The 17,463-nt window shown below is 48.5% G+C and overlaps 1 protein-coding gene across 2 annotated transcripts in view; it reads right to left on the bottom strand.

Moving 5' to 3' along the window:
• Positions 1-3,559: 3,559 nt before the first annotated feature.
• hecw1a (HECT, C2 and WW domain containing E3 ubiquitin protein ligase 1a) overlaps positions 3,560-17,463 on the bottom strand; it is a 38,408-nt gene continuing 24,504 nt past the window's right edge. The window contains exons 11-29 of one of the 2 annotated variants that reach the window (XM_084702954.1): positions 17,206-17,289; positions 14,581-14,731; positions 13,057-13,159; positions 12,796-12,903; positions 11,992-12,177; positions 11,621-11,755; positions 11,403-11,517; positions 9,530-9,626; positions 8,549-8,632; positions 8,307-8,413; positions 7,329-7,443; positions 7,081-7,194; positions 6,594-6,746; positions 6,361-6,459; positions 5,987-6,116; positions 5,609-5,755; positions 5,398-5,512; positions 5,029-5,227; positions 3,560-3,671 (exon numbers count right to left, since the gene is read on the bottom strand). In XM_084702954.1, coding sequence (XP_084559080.1) covers positions 3,560-3,671; positions 5,029-5,227; positions 5,398-5,512; positions 5,609-5,755; positions 5,987-6,116; positions 6,361-6,459; positions 6,594-6,746; positions 7,081-7,194; positions 7,329-7,443; positions 8,307-8,413; positions 8,549-8,632; positions 9,530-9,626; positions 11,403-11,517; positions 11,621-11,755; positions 11,992-12,177; positions 12,796-12,903; positions 13,057-13,159; positions 14,581-14,731; positions 17,206-17,289 — 2,354 coding nt within the window. Of the gene's footprint in view, positions 3,672-5,028; positions 5,228-5,397; positions 5,513-5,608; positions 5,756-5,986; positions 6,117-6,360; positions 6,460-6,593; positions 6,747-7,080; positions 7,195-7,328; positions 7,444-8,306; positions 8,414-8,548; positions 8,633-9,529; positions 9,627-11,402; positions 11,518-11,620; positions 11,756-11,991; positions 12,178-12,795; positions 12,918-13,056; positions 13,160-14,580; positions 14,732-17,205; positions 17,290-17,463 lie in introns of both variants that reach the window. The other variant, XM_084702955.1, reaches the window with a different exon arrangement.

Here is a 17,463-nt window from a genome sequence, read left to right as displayed (position 1 = left end):
ACGCTGGTACTGTGCTTTCAGTCACCGTGGTAACACTTCTGACTGACAGGCAAATGGCCCATACGGGGCTCAGCATGTTAGCCTCAGTAACAGGGGCGGATCTATTCACTTTCAAGTTTCAATTTTATCGGTGAGACTTGACCATGGAGAAACAGACCCGATGCTTGCGTCTATTAAAATTAAGGTATTTGTTTTAAATACATAGGCTTGTATGACGCAGGTATCGGCTATTGGTATTGTATGTCCTTAGTGCACACAAACATAATTAATTGGCTACTTAACGGTAACTTCGCTGTTTTGGAATGTGACTTTATGGCATTCAGAATAGTTCAAATGTTGGTGTTTCTATCTGCATCAACCAGTGATAAGGGCCCTATAGAGTTTTGTACAGTACTGCTGAACATTGGTACTGTGGAAAGAGAAATCTCCCTCCACTGGTCAAAACCGGTTCTGCACAAAGAAGAGCCAATGCTCATAACGCACCTTGGTGCAGTATGTGGCACTGTTGAGATCTTCACGTCAGTCTAATGTATTCCGTACATTGAGTTCCATAAGGCAATGTTCCAACTCACTCACTATGTTGTCTTAAACATCTCTCTTCCTGGCACATAGCTGTAACTGGAACCATGTTTAGCTTTTTGTTCAAACCAATGGAGGACAAAGTACAAAGTGACTGATTGTTTATTGACATTCGTGAACAGTGATAAGATGGAGCAAAAGCACATCCTGAGAATAAAGTGACCCGTTATCAAACCAAAACAGATTAGGTTGAATACAATAATGTATTTTTTTTCCAGCATACAGTACTGTTTATCTAACAATTTCTGGCAAGAGTTTTTCCACAACATTTCCCACAATTTCAATGTGGAACTGTAGTGGGAAAATAACTTACATTTTTGCCCTGAAATGCCTTCAATGCATCTTGGTGTTCTGTATAAATAGTATATAAACTACTATACCTTTCCATCTGTGCTACTTTGTTTTTACATGTTGAAAGAAAAATTGTTTACAAAGGGAGGGGAAAATAAATGCACACATGAATCCAGCAGTAAAATGAAATACATAACCGGGGAACAGATTGATACTACAATGACTTTCCACATATGATTTGGTACATTATTTCTGAAAAGCATGAATTTAAAGATTGGTTTTCAACTGTAACCAATGCACAATTGGTTCATTGAATCATTTAAATATTCAAGAGTTAGTAAAGGGTAATCTTGGCCATTGTTTTTCTTTTAAATATCAGTATCATAATTTGGATCAATATTTCCAAAACATGCCCAGAATATTCTATAGATAAAATTCTTTATAACGACAGTAAAAATATTAGAATGGCTATCTTTCTTTCTTCTTTTTCTTTTTTACACACAAGACAAATCCCGCAAAACCACTTCCTTTCTAAAAATGACACATTTGATTACGGATGCAAGTCCAAGGTACAACCACAATCTTTTTCTCTCAACACAAGGGGCTGGATCTCAACGGTCTTTCCTTGCATCATTGTATCCTCCCTCCTTGCCTCCTTCTTTTAGAAATGGGACTCTTGTACCGTCAATAAACTAAGGCAGGGAGGAAGAAAACAAGAACGTGGGAGAAAGACCGGAGATTCCCACCAGCAGAGTATGGCAGAAGGACAGGAAGATAAGGAGGGGGGTAAAAGTGTGGGGTCACCTTGGAGGAAGCTTTACTCAGCTTTACAGTGTAAGAAGGAACATTATTATTACCCACATGATTTTCCAACATACCCAACAAAGACCAAAGAAACCTGATCATCATGTAGATATCAACACATGACTATCTGACACTGTCTCTTCGCAATGGTACCTCCACGATGTCAAGACTCTTCCTTCATGATGTCAAAGGCAATACATTTACAGATAGCAACATACTGTGGCATCATAAACACAGTGATTCAGAAACAACCAGAGACAAAAACACCATGACACCCTCAACTTAATCAAAGTTCCAAACAAGTCAAGTTACAAAATACAAATGTTCAAGTAAAATTGTTAATTAAAAGTTTCACATTTGACAGTAAAAAAGACAAAGCAAAACCAAACAGCAGGGCATCACTGCATACTGGACTTGACCAACTGCTACCCAGAGAGTCAAAGTAGCAGACCTTCAATGCCAGGAGTGACATCAGCAGTATTATTTATGGTGTGTGTCTGAGCACCATGACTTTGCAAGTATCCTGCCAGCGAGAAGGAGAGAGAGAGAGAAAGAGAGAGAGATATAGAAACAGTGTAAAAGAGAGAGAGAGCGTAAGAGAGAGCTATCTCAGGGAGCTTAGCCTAGTCTAATCTTAGCCGTCCAGTGACATCATCACCTGCTGGGTCACCTATGCCGTACTAAGTCTGTGTGTACAGTGGTGCTGGACCTAACCATGATACAGCATTAGCCATGCAGCCAGTTTCAACACGCAAATCAACCATCACCTTGAAGGTCACCTGTCTCATGACACGACTAAGTTGTCATCTTAAGCCTCTGAGCTCCAGGAGGATCTCAGAGCAGCTGAACACACAAGACAAGGTGTTCCAAGGCAAAAAGGAACCAAGGCACTGAGTCTTTCCATGGCTGGAGATGCAGGTTCGTGTTGAGTCCACTGCGTAGCAGGAGAGACATTCAATACCTTGGTCCAAAGGTAAAACAGTGATGACCTCATCATAATAAATTCCATAGGTAAATTGATGAATACATTTGGTTTGTTGTCACTGAATTCTCCTCAGGAGTTGAAGTAATGTTGATAGTGTTGTTGAGATGAGCCTCAAATGACTGATTGATTGACAGGAAGATTATTTGTTCTGGGAGATGTTTGGGTGGGTTTACCACAAGTCTTACATCCTGTGATGATGTCACAGGGAACAGGAATTCTGCGGGTTCAACAAGCCCAGCTCTCCCCGCAGCATCAGCATCCCTCCATGAAAACACTGTGATGCATTATGGGTCGAATGGAGCGCTGGGGATAGCAGGTATAGGTGGGGTTGTAGAGCAGGCTGGAGTCATGGGTTTGTGAGTATTGCATACATGTTTGGTTTGATCCAAGCCCAGAGCCTGGTGTACCATACATAGTTCTTGATGAGAGATGCAGTTCAGTTCAGTGCATGCAAGTTTTAATTAGTTTGATCCTTTTTCGAACCTGGGTCCTCGTATATGTAGATTATTGTCTATAAAATGACAGTAGTTGATACCAGGTGCCATATTACTAGACTTTTACAAAATAACAGTTGTCTCAGTATAGTGATAGTCCCAGGTGCTTGGTCAGTCTGTTGCCTCCCTCAAGGCAAAAATACAGTGGGACCCACACATCCAAACACTCCAATACAAACCTTGTATTGACTTACTGTGGACAGATTCGCTTGAATGGAATCACCGTCTATGTCAGAACCGTTGTCCTTTTGTTTCTCTGTCTCTCTGGCTTGTTGAAATACTGCAAGCCAATACACGTATGAGTGTTGGAGCATTTGAACGTGGCCCCCCTATTTGACTTAATCACAGGTTTTTGGCCCAGCATATCGCGGAAAAGGGATGTGCATTTGATTCGATCCTATCCTCCTCATTCCAGGCCGAAGGTGCTGGTCTCCTCCACAGCGACCAGCAGCTTCTCGTACAGCATGGTGTAGGAGGGGTACGGAGGGAGGTCCAGGCGGTTAAAACAGGTGTGAGCCCTGGGACAGAGGGGGAGAGAGAGAGATGTGTGTGAGGGAGAGAGGATGCACTTTGGATCAAAAGCATCTGCTAAATGAACACCTATAATATAAATGTAAGCTAACACTCATCTGTAACCTGATCCGATCTAGCACCGACAGTAGATTAACTGCAGAACATAGGAACTTTGACCAACTTTTGGGATGTAAACATTCATTTTGGTCCTCCTCTTCCACCCCTTCATCCACCTCCTCTTCCACCCCTTCTTCCACCCCTTCTTCCACCCCAGCCCTTACAGTATTTAGCCTCTGAAGTGCTGAGGCTGTAGTCTCCCCCCACCACAAACACAGCCCCTCTCTCCCCTCTGCAGTGTAACGTGAGCCAGCTCTTTTCTGCTGACGGGGTCAGCTTTAAACCAGATCCTTGCCTGTTTGCCAACTAAACGTCCCTTGCTGATAATGCAAGGTGAGAACCTGCAGTATTACACCCCCTCTGATCTTTCTGTGTTTAAAATAGACCGTGGGGCAGTTACACTTGATATATTTATCACAAACAGTTCAGAAAGACTGGAATACAATAGAAGGGTACAGTCTAAAGTTTTAGCTCTTAAAGTAGCTTGGGGTCACAATCTGGGTGACAATAATCACCTATGTTGGTTTCCAGCCTTCGAGTTGGAGAGCTATATAAGCTAATGCATGGCAGGACCAAGAGCTAAGTACTTAGACTTGGAAGAAACACTGGGCTGTTTGCAACTGTAACCCAGCTTGAATGTTTAATGAAGAAATTAACTTCCTGCTTTGAAGGATTTTCCCCGGATATTACAGACTAAGATTTTATCCGGTAGTTGTTGGCACACAACAAGCTTAGTTGAAAACTAAGAAGGCCTTTCAGTGGAGAATTCAACTAAATTTCTTCAATTTTTTTTACCACTGAATCAAAACAAGCTTTGGAAAACCAGCCTTAACACAAACATTTATTGTAGTTCTGCCACGTCCTCATCCAATTACAGCTCTCTATTCACACGGGAAACAGCACCCTAGCACCCTGGATAGTACCCTACTAGAACTAGCCTTCCAGCTCCCCCCAGCTGCACCACTCCTATGAAGCACCGTGTTACTAACCACTGTTAAAAGAATGACTTTTATCTAATTCCCGACTCACTGACAGATCATTGAAGGGACTGTCAAATATTTTAAACTGCGTGCTTATTAAGAGAAGGTTGTGAAAAAGCTGTCTGCCAAATGTTTTTCTAAAACTGGATCCCAGAGTATCCCTGGGCAACGAGTTACTGTCATACATCAAGTCCGGTTGAGTAGCGACTTGCTATGCCACCACCACACCACCAGGGGGCAGAGTGCTGCGTGTGGCTGCTGCTACCTGGGCAGGGAGGTGACCTTCCCCCACTTCTCGATGCAGAACCTCCGCAGGCCGTTGCTGCCCCGCAGGGCGGCGAAGCCCTCGTAGGGGACGCTGGAAGTCCCCGTGACAAACTGGAGGAGGCGGAGCCTCTGCTCGTTGTTGAAGCGCTCCACGGCGCCCCAGAACCACCTGATGACGATGTGGCCGTCGTGGTAACCTGGAGCGGACAGCCACAGGGGAGAGGATTAAGTCGTGTGAACGAGTAAAAAGTAGAAAGAGAAAAAAAAACAAGGATCTGTGTCCATCTCTTTGCAATTCAGCTTCTCCCCTATCTCATCCAGTCATCTCAGTCAGAGGTTATCTCTGCCCCTCCCCAGTGTGACATACCTCCCCTGTACTCTGTGTTGGTTCTCCAGTCACTGACGTCGATCTCCGCCGTGCCTGCGATGACCAGCTCCAACTCCCTGGCGTCAAACACAGACACCAGCCTGGAGTCCACCACCTGGGGGGGGGGGCGTGAGGGGGTCAGCCGGGGATGTGTGTGGTGGGCGCCCTCATGCGTGTGTGTGTTTGTGTGTGAGCGCGTGTGTGTCTTCACCTCGTAGAAGCCCCTGACCAGAGCCTCGGTCTGCTGCACCACCCCTCTCTCCACCCTCCACTTGGCCATGCGCTCGATGTACTCCTTCTTGTTCTTCTCCGTCACCTGCAGGTTGGAGCCGCCCGACTTCAGCTCGCGCTCCGTCACCTGCCACAGGAAATGATGTCACTCAACGAAACGCCGGCCAGGGCGGCAGAAGGACGTGAACGACCAGGGAGACATACAAAACCTGTATGGAGTCCCGGAATCCAGCAACTGTTTTGCGACACTATTGAGGTTAGACATGTAAGTAAACAACATATCTAGCTGTGCTGGGCTTCACCGAGGCCTGTTGAACCTCAGTGCTTGGAGAGCTGGAGGGCAGCTTGGCACACCTACCTGTCCAAACACCTCCTCGTTGACGGTGAAGGTGAGGTCCAGGATGTCGGTGATGTCGTTGTCCTTCATCCACTGCAGGCTCTGGTGGAACTCCTCGTCCAGGTACTCCAGATCACTGAGATCTGTCGCCCTGCGAAGACAGAGATGCGTACACTCAGAGATCAGGAGGAGAGAGAGAGAAAGGGGTGAGGTAAAGAGGAAAGAGAGGGTCAGATCAATTGAAGGAGAGAGAAAGAGAGGGTCAGATCAATTGAAGGAGAGAGAAAGAGAGACGGAGATGAAGAGAGAGGGTGAGAAAGCGATGGAGGGAAGAGGAAGAGAGAGCAAAAAGGAGAGAGCCAGAAGAGTGAAGGCTTATGGTTCCATGTGCTCACAGTCTGAGCAGGCCCTTGTAGAAGGGCCTCGTGAAGAAGGCATCCAGAAGGTACTGATGGATCAGAGCCAGGCCCAGGATACGACCGCTGAACCGGAACCTGACCCCAAACACACGAAACACGGCAAGAATCAAAACCCCTCTCAGACCACACGCTATCCAACCGACGACAGTCATAATGGAAGAGTAAGATGAGAAGCCTGGAATTAAGTTCTAGAATGACGGCCCCCTCACCATTCCAGATGGTTCTCCACGAAGGCCGACATGGGGCTGATTTGGACGGTGTAGGTGTCATTGGCCGAGTACTCAAATAGGCCGTAGTAAGGGTTGAAGAGCTCCTGGGAGAGCAGGAAGAAGAACTCTCTAGAAGGACCACTGTAGTCAAGCCTGGAGAAAGGAGAGGCATTAACAACAGTGCTGTTAACTCTTTACCAATACACACATGACTGAGCACATCAATAAATCACTCCTATTTGAACATGATAGCACTTATCAATAATCAATTATCCCAATCTCAAGGGCATTAAGGGCAAGATAAGCGAGAAACAGCTTTATTTGTATTATTTATTATCCGACTATCAATATAGTGCTTGTAGCGCGTCAACCCAAGGCTGGACTAGGAAATTGGCTTAACAGTGGTGTTTGCATGAGTCTGCTAATCTGGTGGTGTTGGCGTGTTTCTGAGGGGCAGGCAGGCAGGCAGGCAGGCAGGCAGGCTCACCCCTCCTCTCCTAGGAAGGTGACGTAGAGCTTGTTCCTCTGCAGCTCCTTGCGGGAGTAGGCCATCACCTGGTTGAAGGTGCCCTCCAGCAGGTGGTCCCTCCTCACAATCAGCCTGGAACACACCCAGGAGCCCTCAGCAACGTCACACACACACACCAACACACACACAGACGCACGCATACACACACATCCACGCAGGCACACACATACACATCATCACACGGTCGCACGCACGGTCGTGCTTACTTGATCTTTCCCGGTCCCTGGCCGTAACCCTTGGCTTCCAGCTTCCTGTAGAAGTTACGCAGTTTGGCTTCAAAGTCTCTGCGGTACGGGGCTGGAGCTCTGGCCCTCTGTAAGCCTACCAACACACACACACACACACACACACAGTCACACACACGTAGACACACACACACACAGTCACACACACGTAGACACACACACTCACATACACAGAGTGGGTCGGCTGCACATGGATCTTAAACGCACCCCGTTCCAGGATAAAACTAAAACCCTGACATCCATAATGTATGGACCGGTAGCAGCCTTCTCCGGCGCGGGACGAAACAAAGCATTTACATGCACTTCCTCCTCGTTGAGGGCTCTGCTAACTAGCACACTGCAACTGAGCCCATCATCATTCCTTGGGCGGTTTTTCGAGGTCACGTTTGACAGAGACAAAAGAGGGATGCGGGGGGGGGGGGGGGGGTGGGAATAGAGCACCATTCCAAACCCAGCCTTGTGCTGTGGAGGCCATTGAGGTGTTCCATTAATAGCCCCCACGCCTATCTCCCTTTGTCAGTGATAATGAGAATAATAACGAGGATAATGGCTACCCAGGCCGACCCTCATCATCACTTCTTAACGAACAGGGCGGCTCATTAAGAGCTCATGATGTGTGTGTGTGTGTGTAGAAGTGTTTGTCAGTGCAGTGTTTTGCTATGGAGTAGACTGGTACATATTCCCTTAAAGGAAAGGGTCTACTATAACTGAAGGGGTGCTGCATGTGAGAGGATCTGCTGAGCATCATATGCTCTGCTTCAGATGTTGTGGAGAAGCACTGTATGTTGGGGGTACTTAGAAGGGTCAGTAAGGCACGGCTGGGGCCCTGGCCTTTCACAGTCGTTATAAATGTCATCCCCAGACTGGTCAGTGAAGAGGAATGTGATTGGTTGGCTGCTCAGCGAAGAGGAGGGTGATTGGTGGAGGGGTGTATGCTACCTGGAGAGTTCTGAGGCGAGGAGGCGGGGGAACAGCGAGGGGAGAAGCTGTACCCAGGATGGAAGGACTGGGGCGGGACGTAGGACATGATCTCCTCCTCAAACAGGCTGGAGGAGGAACACCAAAAACAAGACAAGCAGAGTCAATGTCATTCTAGGCCCCACCGACAGTCCCAACTTTACAGCAGCATTTATCAGTCTCGGAGAGATGTTGCGTCAAATCTGCCCAGCAACCAATCCTACCTCAGAAGGATGACCAGGTCTGCATCACATGACAGCTTCTCCACCCCCTGAGTGCCCTCAGTTCGAATGTAGTGAATCTTCTCCCTGATTGGTCAACATACAGAGAGCAGTTGCTAAATTCTACCAATGGCAGCACATATTCATCCTTTTGAGTCTGAAGAACTATCTAATGAACTAGAAATTCTACAGCCTGAAAATGGCAGTGGACCTTCTCTGGTTCTGGGCTGTAGACCATTCTCAGCCCGGTCGCGTGATCTGTAAAAATCACAGCTGAAAAGCTCAACTACGCTGGAATGTTGGTTCAACAATGCACTTTGCGCCTGATTGAGTGGAACTAGATTAGCTAGTGTTGTGGAATGCTTTTAAGATAACGATCGGCTTCAACACCTCCTGTGTAGAGTTAGCGCTCAAAGCTAACCAAACAGAAACTGACTGGGGGGCCACCACCCTGCAATTAGGAGGCCCTGGCTGTTACCACCATCCCTTTCACTCTCTCTTCCTCTCTCTCTCTCCCTCTCTCTCTCTCTCTCTCTCTCTCTCTCTCTCTCTCTCTTTCTCTTTCTCTCTCTCTCTCTCTCTCTCTCTCTCTCTCTCTCTCTCTCTCTCTCTCTCTCTCTCTCTCTCTCTCTCTCTCTCTTTCTCTTTCACACACACACACACTCTCTTTCACTCTCTTATTCTCACTCTCTGATTCTCACTCTCTGATTTTCTCTCTCTCTCTCTCTCTCTCTCTCTCTCTCTCTCTCTCTCTCTCTCTCTCTCTCTGATTCTCACTCTCTTATTCTCACTCTCTGTCTGGGGAAATTAGATGCCTATGACGGTTATAGAGATTGACAGCTACAGCGGAGTATCGGTCGAGATCTGTCTCGATGACCCGTCTCATAGTCGCACTGCTGTGCCCCCTGTCCCACCACACCCTTTCAGCCCATCGGAAACAGACAAGACCACGTGGAGGGGTCAGGAGGCGGTTTCCAGGGTTACCTCAGCACGTGGTTCCTGACGAGGCCCGGCTGTTTCTCCTGGAGCTGCTCGAAGATGTTGGGCTGGCGGAGGAACGCCACGATCTTGTCGTTGTACGCTGCGGGGAGTGATGGGCAGACACATGGACACTAGTATCTGATGCGGTGAGCACCCGGGCCATGCACGACACAGTGGCAGACAGGATCGGATCGACACGGCCGTGTTCTAGGCCCAGACTCGCTCATGCGGCACACGTTCTTTCTGTCTCGTCTCCTTTTGTTATCTCTTTCAAACTCTTCTTCTTTCTCTTTCTTCCTCTCGAGGCTTTCCGGACATCCATAAACGTCTCTCTCTCTCTCTCTCCCTCTCTCTCTCTCTCTCTCTCTCTCTCTCTCTCTCTCTCTCTCTCTCTCTCTCTCTCTCTCTGTCTCTCTCTCTTTCTCTCTCTCTCTCTCTCTCTGCTCTCTCTCTTTCTCGTCTTTCAAAATTCTAAGTAGACTCTAATAACTTAGTCATTAACGTTCATAAAAATGTACAAACATCCGAAGTATAAAAGGACGTGTCACTCTCTGCTTTGATGTACAGTACAGGTAGGAGTACATCATGTGACTCCCTCTTCTGCATGTTAATCAGAGAGCCCACGAATCCTATCAATTCTCTGAACACACAAAAGACACATCCTGTAGCCTTAAACAAGGATTTGTTAGATCCAAAATGAAGTATATATAAGAATTTCTGTTTTCTGACTGGAGTTTTCCACAGAAATGACTAATAAATCCTACTTTACCACTTGAAAGCGTTCATTCAAAATTCCCCCCACACACACATTACCAAGCACAATAAAACAAACGACTGCTGGAAACATCTGTCGTCAAACAACGAAATAAGTTGAGCGCATGACAACCATAGTTTCACCATGCTTTCAAACTCAACAACAGTCGTGGTTCAAGCGACACTTCAACATCCTGCCTCCTGAAATCCGCCTCTTTACTTCCACCCCTAACAACCCAAACTGCCCACGTTTGAGTGGAGACGAGCTGGAAACAACCCCATTGAACCGGGCAGGGAAAGGAGAAGAGAGCAGCGTCAGACAGCAGACATCTCTCTCTCCTCCCTGCCACGGCTAAGAGGACAACAGGCATGCTGTGGCTTTTACACATCTGTAATTACCGCCGGGCCGCTCTGCTCAAACACCACTACCCACAACCCACCTCGGAACGAGGGAGGACGGGGGAGAGGATGGATGAGAAGGAGGATGGGAGGAGGAAAGCAGAAGTATGAGGAGAAAGGAGAAGAAAGGGAGGAGGATGCAGCAAAGCAGGACATTCTTGTGGCCTGCATGTGTGTTTTGAGTGTGTGTGTGTGTGTGCGTGTGGCTGGTGAGTGTATGGTCGAAACTCACAGTATCCAAGTTCTACACCACAGAGACTCCACTGACATAAGCTGTGGTATGTGGTTTCAAGCTAGACTTTCATCACAATTCTGTCTCCGATATCTTGGTTGAAAGGCGCACACGCTATACTTCATGTTATACTTTCAACTGTCAGTCTACTGACTAATTATGCACAGACAGCAATAATGAGAGGGGTAATTATGTCTCATGGTTTGCTACAGTATGTGCGAAATGTTACCAGTTTCTATATTTCTCTGTCTGTTTGTAGTGTCAACCAAGGTTCCTTATGAAGTGAATCTTATACTCACAGAGTGTACCTAGGCATAAATAGTGTGTTGCCAAGTTGTTACCTAGTCTATATACCCTTAGTGGTTCTGGGTAATGTAGTTTAATAATAGGGGTATAGAGTCATGGTGGTACTGGATGCGTATAGCTTCTACCAGGCTGTTTGCTAATCTTTGCCCCTGGTGGTTCTGGGTAATGTAGTTCAATAGTACTCACATGGTGTCCCTAGGGGTACAGAGTCAGGGTGGTACTGGCTGCGTATAGCTGCTACCAGGCTGTTTCCTGGCCTGGCCAACAGAGCAGCCCCTCGACTCCTGGACACTTCCGATGCCTAGACAGTCGGGACAAACAACCATGATGCGTTTCTGTTCTGCATGTTTTCCATTCTGATTAGCTGAAAAGCTTCATGGCTGTTAGACGGGCTGTGCGCTGACCTCTCCGGCGCTGTAGCTGCGGAGCCTCTGCAGGTGCTGTCTGTGGGTCAGGTGGTTGGGTAGGCGGCCGTTCTGCAGGGGGATGCGTGGGTCGATGAAGGTGGTCGCGCGGCTGTTGTGGTCCACAAAAAACGACTGGAGAGCAAAAGGAAAAACAGTTTTTTTAGGTTGCTGAGGTGAGAGGTTTTACTAAAACAGCTTTTTATAAACACAGAGAGGATGAGGCCTTTAAGTTCTTACTTAAAAAGTGGGTGAGGGACAGATTTTGTATGATGAAACCTAGTCTTCTGATACACTGTAAGACCTCTGTGTCTAGACAGATCAGGGTCATAGGTCATCATGGGTCGGGATGGTAGTAGAACAGAGCCCACCTTCCCCTGCGGGTCAGTCTTGATCTCCCAGCCTCTGGGCAGCTCCAGCTGCGTGTCGGCAAACTTGTTGAGGAAGACCACGAGGTCGCGGTTGTGCTGGTAGCGCTCAAAGTTCCGGGCATCGCGGCGCACCTTCAGGATCATGTGCTTCAGACAGGTGCTGTTGGTGAATATCCTGTAGGCTCCCTTTGAACAGAGAGATGGAGAGGGAGGGAGGGAGGTGTGAAGGGGAGGGAGGGGAGAGAGATGGGAAGGGAGAGAGATGGGAAGGGAGAGAGACGGTCTGTTTTGGTTTACTGTTATTATTGTAATTACTGATTACTGCTTGTGCGCTGAAGTTGTATCGGCCCGTCGGCTGATTAATTGTGCCACAGGGGGATAATTAACACACACACACACGCATTTTGAAAGGTTATCTGACTCATAACTCTGCAGCTCGTCAATTAATGTATAAAACAAGAAAAAAATGCAGCGTCGTTAATTCACTGCCCCTCGATTGGAACGCACGTGACGTCACTTCCTGTCATCACCTCTCTGTTGACAGGTCACGCCCAATCTATGCTACCTATCTCCCAGCTGTGACAGGGGGCTGCGGCGAGCCCAGGGCGATCGATAATCAGACTCTAGTAATAGATCAGCAGATAGCTTAGGACCTTACACAGTACGACAAGGTGAAAATAATGTGAACCAACAACGAAAAGCATAAGAAAATCCCAAAGTCAGTGTCATGTGAGTGAACATCCTTCATCCTGAGATTCGCAAGGTCAACAGGGAAGGCAGAAACAGGACCCTATGAATACTCACATAGTTGGCATGCAGGACGGTGAAGAACTCTGGGTGTGTGATGAACTTGACGGCCGGAGACTGCAGGAGCAGGGTGATCTTCTGGTTGCTGACAGGGGAGGACGGGCCCTCTCTCCTGGGCTCTGGGTGACAGGAGAGGACAGGGCCATGGAGGTCACACCCGGGGAAACAGACACACAGGGACACCCGCCTGTGTGCAATCCCCCATGTCCATAATGAGAGAAGGGGCTGTGGTCCTGGCTGCAGGTACTTACCGGTGGCCAGGGGAGGCGAGTCCGCCTCGGTTTCGGTACTGCCACTCCTCTCCAGCCTACGACTCCCACAATCCTCCTCGGTCGCCATTGTCCTCTGAATGTTCTGGTACCTGCACAGGGGTGGGGGGACGGGAGTGGAAACGACATCACATTCAGGAAAAGGTGTCCCTAGATTAGGGGGCTCAGCTAGCCGGTTAAAGAAAGGCTTTGCAGGACTTGCAGCTCAACAGTTTGTCCGAGCCTGTCGTAATCTCTCTCTGTTGCGGTCATTAAGAGAACCACGACCAGGGATTCCCTGAGTGCCTTCAGAGCATCGGATGTGATCTGGCTTCGTGACCACGTAGTCTGCGTGGTCCCCGGAGGGGACTGGGAGCGTGGCGGGAAGCGTGTGTCCTGAATCGAATGTGCTTCAATGACTCTCCATCTTTACAAGAACCCAGGAGCCACTTATCCTCTCAGAGGCACGCTGTGCCCAAGCCAAACAATTTGGTACATAATTGAAAGTGTGTGTGTGTGTGTGGTTGTGTATGTGTGTGACTAAAGATTAAAAAAAAACATTCTGTTAAATACATGTGGGTGCAAGAAATAATGGGCTCCGTTTGTGAGGTTATTTACCCTCATTATGATTAGTAAGCTGGCATTAAGTAGGCTATAGGCTATATAACCCAATTACCAAAGACCGTTTGTGAAGAACATCTAAGACCATGCTAGCTAGGAGTCTATCCTGCATCTGCATCGAGATGAGCATATGTCTGTGAAATAACACTTCAAACCCCCGTTACTGACTCCACCAGTATCCCCAGGTGACTTGGAGCAGATGGACACTGCAGAGGCCATCACAAGTGGTTCTACCATGATGGGGATATGCTAACGATGTCCGCTAAGAGGATGGAGGATTGCGTAAACAAGGTGAGGCTTCAGTCTGACATGGCTAGCAACGCAGCTCAGCACATTCCATGTGATCAGATATCAGTGGTGCCCTGCGTCCACTTTGTGGGCAAGGGTTTTCAGACTGCAGCTCCTTGCTTGTCCACCAGGTTGCAGTACAACACAGTATTCCAAGTGATTCAGCGTCAACAACTAATACATTGGTGGACTTCCCTGTTCTCTCACACGTCTTCTCCGATACACATAAATCTCTCGCTCTCTATTTTTTTCTCTCTCTTTCTCTCTCTCCATCTCTCTCTCTCTCTCTCTCTCTTTCTCTCTCTCTCTCTCTCTCTCTCTCTCTCTCTCTCTCACACACACACACACACACACACACACACACTTACTCTGCTGTTAATCCTCTCCATCGATCCATCCATCCATCCCTTCCTTCTCTCTTCCTCATCCTCTCCATCTCTCCTCTCCCCTTCCTTCCTTCCTTCCTTCCTTCCTTCCTTCCTTCCTTCCTTCCTTCCTTCCTTCCTTCCTTCCTTCCTTCCTTCCTTCCTTCCTTCCTTCCTTCCTTCCTTCCTTCCTTCCTTCCTTCCTTCCTTCCTTCTTTCCTTCATTCCTCGCCCTCTGTCCATCCCTCCTTCCCTCTCACCTGCGGTTGAGCTGTTCCATCTGGTGGGTGGAGTTGGAGCGATGGAGGCCAGAGCATTTGGGGGCGTGGCTGGGCCTCTGCCAGGAGGTGGTGCGGTTGACGTGGTCCACGTAGAAGACTCGCCCGTGGCTGTCGATGCGCGCCTCCCAGTCTGCCGCCACAGGAAGCAGTCAGACGTCACGCACGGTGAGATGACGACACGGCATTCACATATCGATTCAGAATGAGTCCGAATGCAGGCACTACCATCAATATTCAGCACAGGATAATATACAGGGACTGTGGTGAGAGAGCAGGGGCTCTATTGTCACATGGGCGTTGGAAGGCAACATTGTTGGCAGACTGAAAGGACAAGGGTGTTTACAGGGTTTCCCTCTATCACTCCATCTCTCTCTCTCTCTCTCTCTCTCTCTCTCTCTCTCTCTCTCTCTCTCTCCCTCTCTCTCTCTCTCTCTCTCTCTCTCTCTCTCTCTCTCTCTCTCTCTCTCTCTCTCTCTCTCTCTCTCTCTCTCCCTCTCTCTCTCTCTCTCTCTCTCTCTCTCTTTCTCTCTCTCTCTCTCTCTCTCTCTCTCTCTCTCTCTCTCTCTCTCTCTCTCTCTCTCTCTCTCTCTCTCTCTCTCTCCTCCTCTCCCTCCTCTCCTCTCAGACATCCCTCTCTGTCTGTCCTTGATCGCAGGGGGCTCACAGACGTGAAGGGGAAGATATGATTCCCTCAGGGTTAGTGTGCCTTCTGTCGGGCATCAAGCACACACACACACAAACAGGCGCGTGCCCACACACACACACACACACAAACAGGCGCGTGCTCACACACACACACACACAAACAGGCGCGTGCCCACACACACACACACACACACACACATAGAGCACTCCCCTGCCTGGCTCTACTTACACACCCCGGAGAGATGGATAGGAACTATGGAAATCCAGTGTGTGTGTGTGTGTGTGTGTGTGTGCACGCTATAAATGCAGGATGCATACCAATGCATTTGACAATACAGCTGAAGGATGAGTATCATACCCATGTTCATTCCATCATTAAAAAACAACACTTCCCATAATCCTCTTCCCGTGGTTTTTCCTAAAAGGCAGGAAGCAGTTTCCCCTCTCGGCACGACACAGCAGCCTATCAGAAGCTGTCAGACCTCCCCCACCAGCACATTCAACTCCCTGCTGACTAGGTTTTTGGGGTCTATTTTTAGCAGTCGGAGAGGCTGCCCACCCTATAGTGCTCCCACAGCTCAGCAGTCCTGTTGCTGTGACATTGCACCAAGTCCCAATATCAATACTGACCAGCGGAGCCCAGCACTACCGAACAATAGGATGAGCTTCCTCTGAAAATAGGCTAGGTGTCTCATTACTGGGGGGAGACGACCCAACGAAATGCACAAGCGTGACATTGATCTTTCGTTCTAACTTTGTCTCTGGACTGTGCACAATACAATCTCGATATGGTTTCATTTGACATGAAGGTCTCTTCTGAACCATATTTTCCAAAACTGCATTTCCATCCATACCCCTTCTTATAGGGGGGTTCATAGCATTTAAATGTTAGAAAAAAGGTTTTTGGTCTAAGCCTATCCCAGCCTAAATGGTATCTAAATACCAATAAAACATATCCTATCCTAACCTAGAACTGTCCCTGACCTATCTATCTTACCATATCTAAGCCTATCATGTCCTAGATTAGCCTCTCCAAGCCCAACTGGTCTGGTTCACCACAGCCTCTGTAGGACCAACTTGAAAGCACTGCGAGCCAATCAAGCGGAGCTGGTTCATGCAGGGGACGCAAGACCTAGCACGTCACTAGCAACTCGTCATCACACGATAGGGCACACCCTCCTAATAGGGCGGGATATATAGCATGGATCCCGGCTCCTGCATTGCTAGTGTGACACAGACGCTCTCGCTCTCCTGCGGCCTCCGCCTGTGTCTCAGTGTCTCAGGAGACGCTGCAAGCACAGCTATATGCCAAATCAAACATTACAATAATGTATTGTATCGTGTGGAATAAGGCATCAAGTAAACAACACGACTGAGTCTTCCTGCCTGAACCAATCTGGACCCACAGGTTGACACACAGCAGTGTGCCAAAGACATCACTGGGACTTGTAGTGTTGTAGTCCTACAGGCAACGGGAGGGCCAGCCACCAATACCGTGAGAGCAATCAACCCCCCGTCGATAGAAATATAGACCGCCATCCCTGCTCTGCCCTCCCCGACGGCCCATCGCTATGGTAACAGTGTGGCAAAGAGGGGGGTGGGGCTGGGGGGTGGTTAGTGGAGTGATGATGACGTGTGTTGGTTGTATCTGCAGGGTCGAGGACCAACACTGCCAGAGCCCCAGCAGTAACCGCCCCCCAGAGAGCCGCTCACTGTGACAGCCCCAGATCCTTGACGCGCCCGCTTAACCCTCACCTCGCCATGGGACCCACAGAGGGAGGGAGGGGATGGAGCGGAGGGACGGAGACAGAGAGAAATGAAGAGATGGAAAAGTACTTACCCCGATGGACGTGTGGCGTTTCCACACTGGAGGCAAATGAATCTGAATTCATGCACGCGGGGCGGGGAGCCGCAAACGAAAGCAGGGATGAGGGAGGCGGATGACAGAGGATGTCTTACTTGGAGGCAAGGGCTCATCCACAGTGGGGTAATGGTAGGGGTCGGGTCTCATGGCTGGAGCATGGATGACTGGAGGGCAACAGCATGGTGACGCGGAATAGGGGCCTACAGACATGAGAGAAAACCAGCATGGAGGGCATGTCTCAATAGTCTCAGATGGCACACTCTCCTCTGCCTCCTGTCCCCTTCACATACTCTGATCAGCAAACATAGGGATGGTGAAAGGTGTATCGCACAGCCAACCACGACCACTGTACA

This window comes from Hypomesus nipponensis, chromosome 8 (genome assembly GCF_054491055.1).
Source record: "Hypomesus nipponensis isolate SF chromosome 8, ASM5449105v1, whole genome shotgun sequence".
In the NCBI taxonomy this organism is placed as follows: Eukaryota; Metazoa; Chordata; class Actinopteri; order Osmeriformes; family Osmeridae; genus Hypomesus; species Hypomesus nipponensis.
The sequence above is the reverse complement of the archived record's forward strand: the minus strand, read 5'-3'. Positions and strand labels throughout refer to the sequence as shown.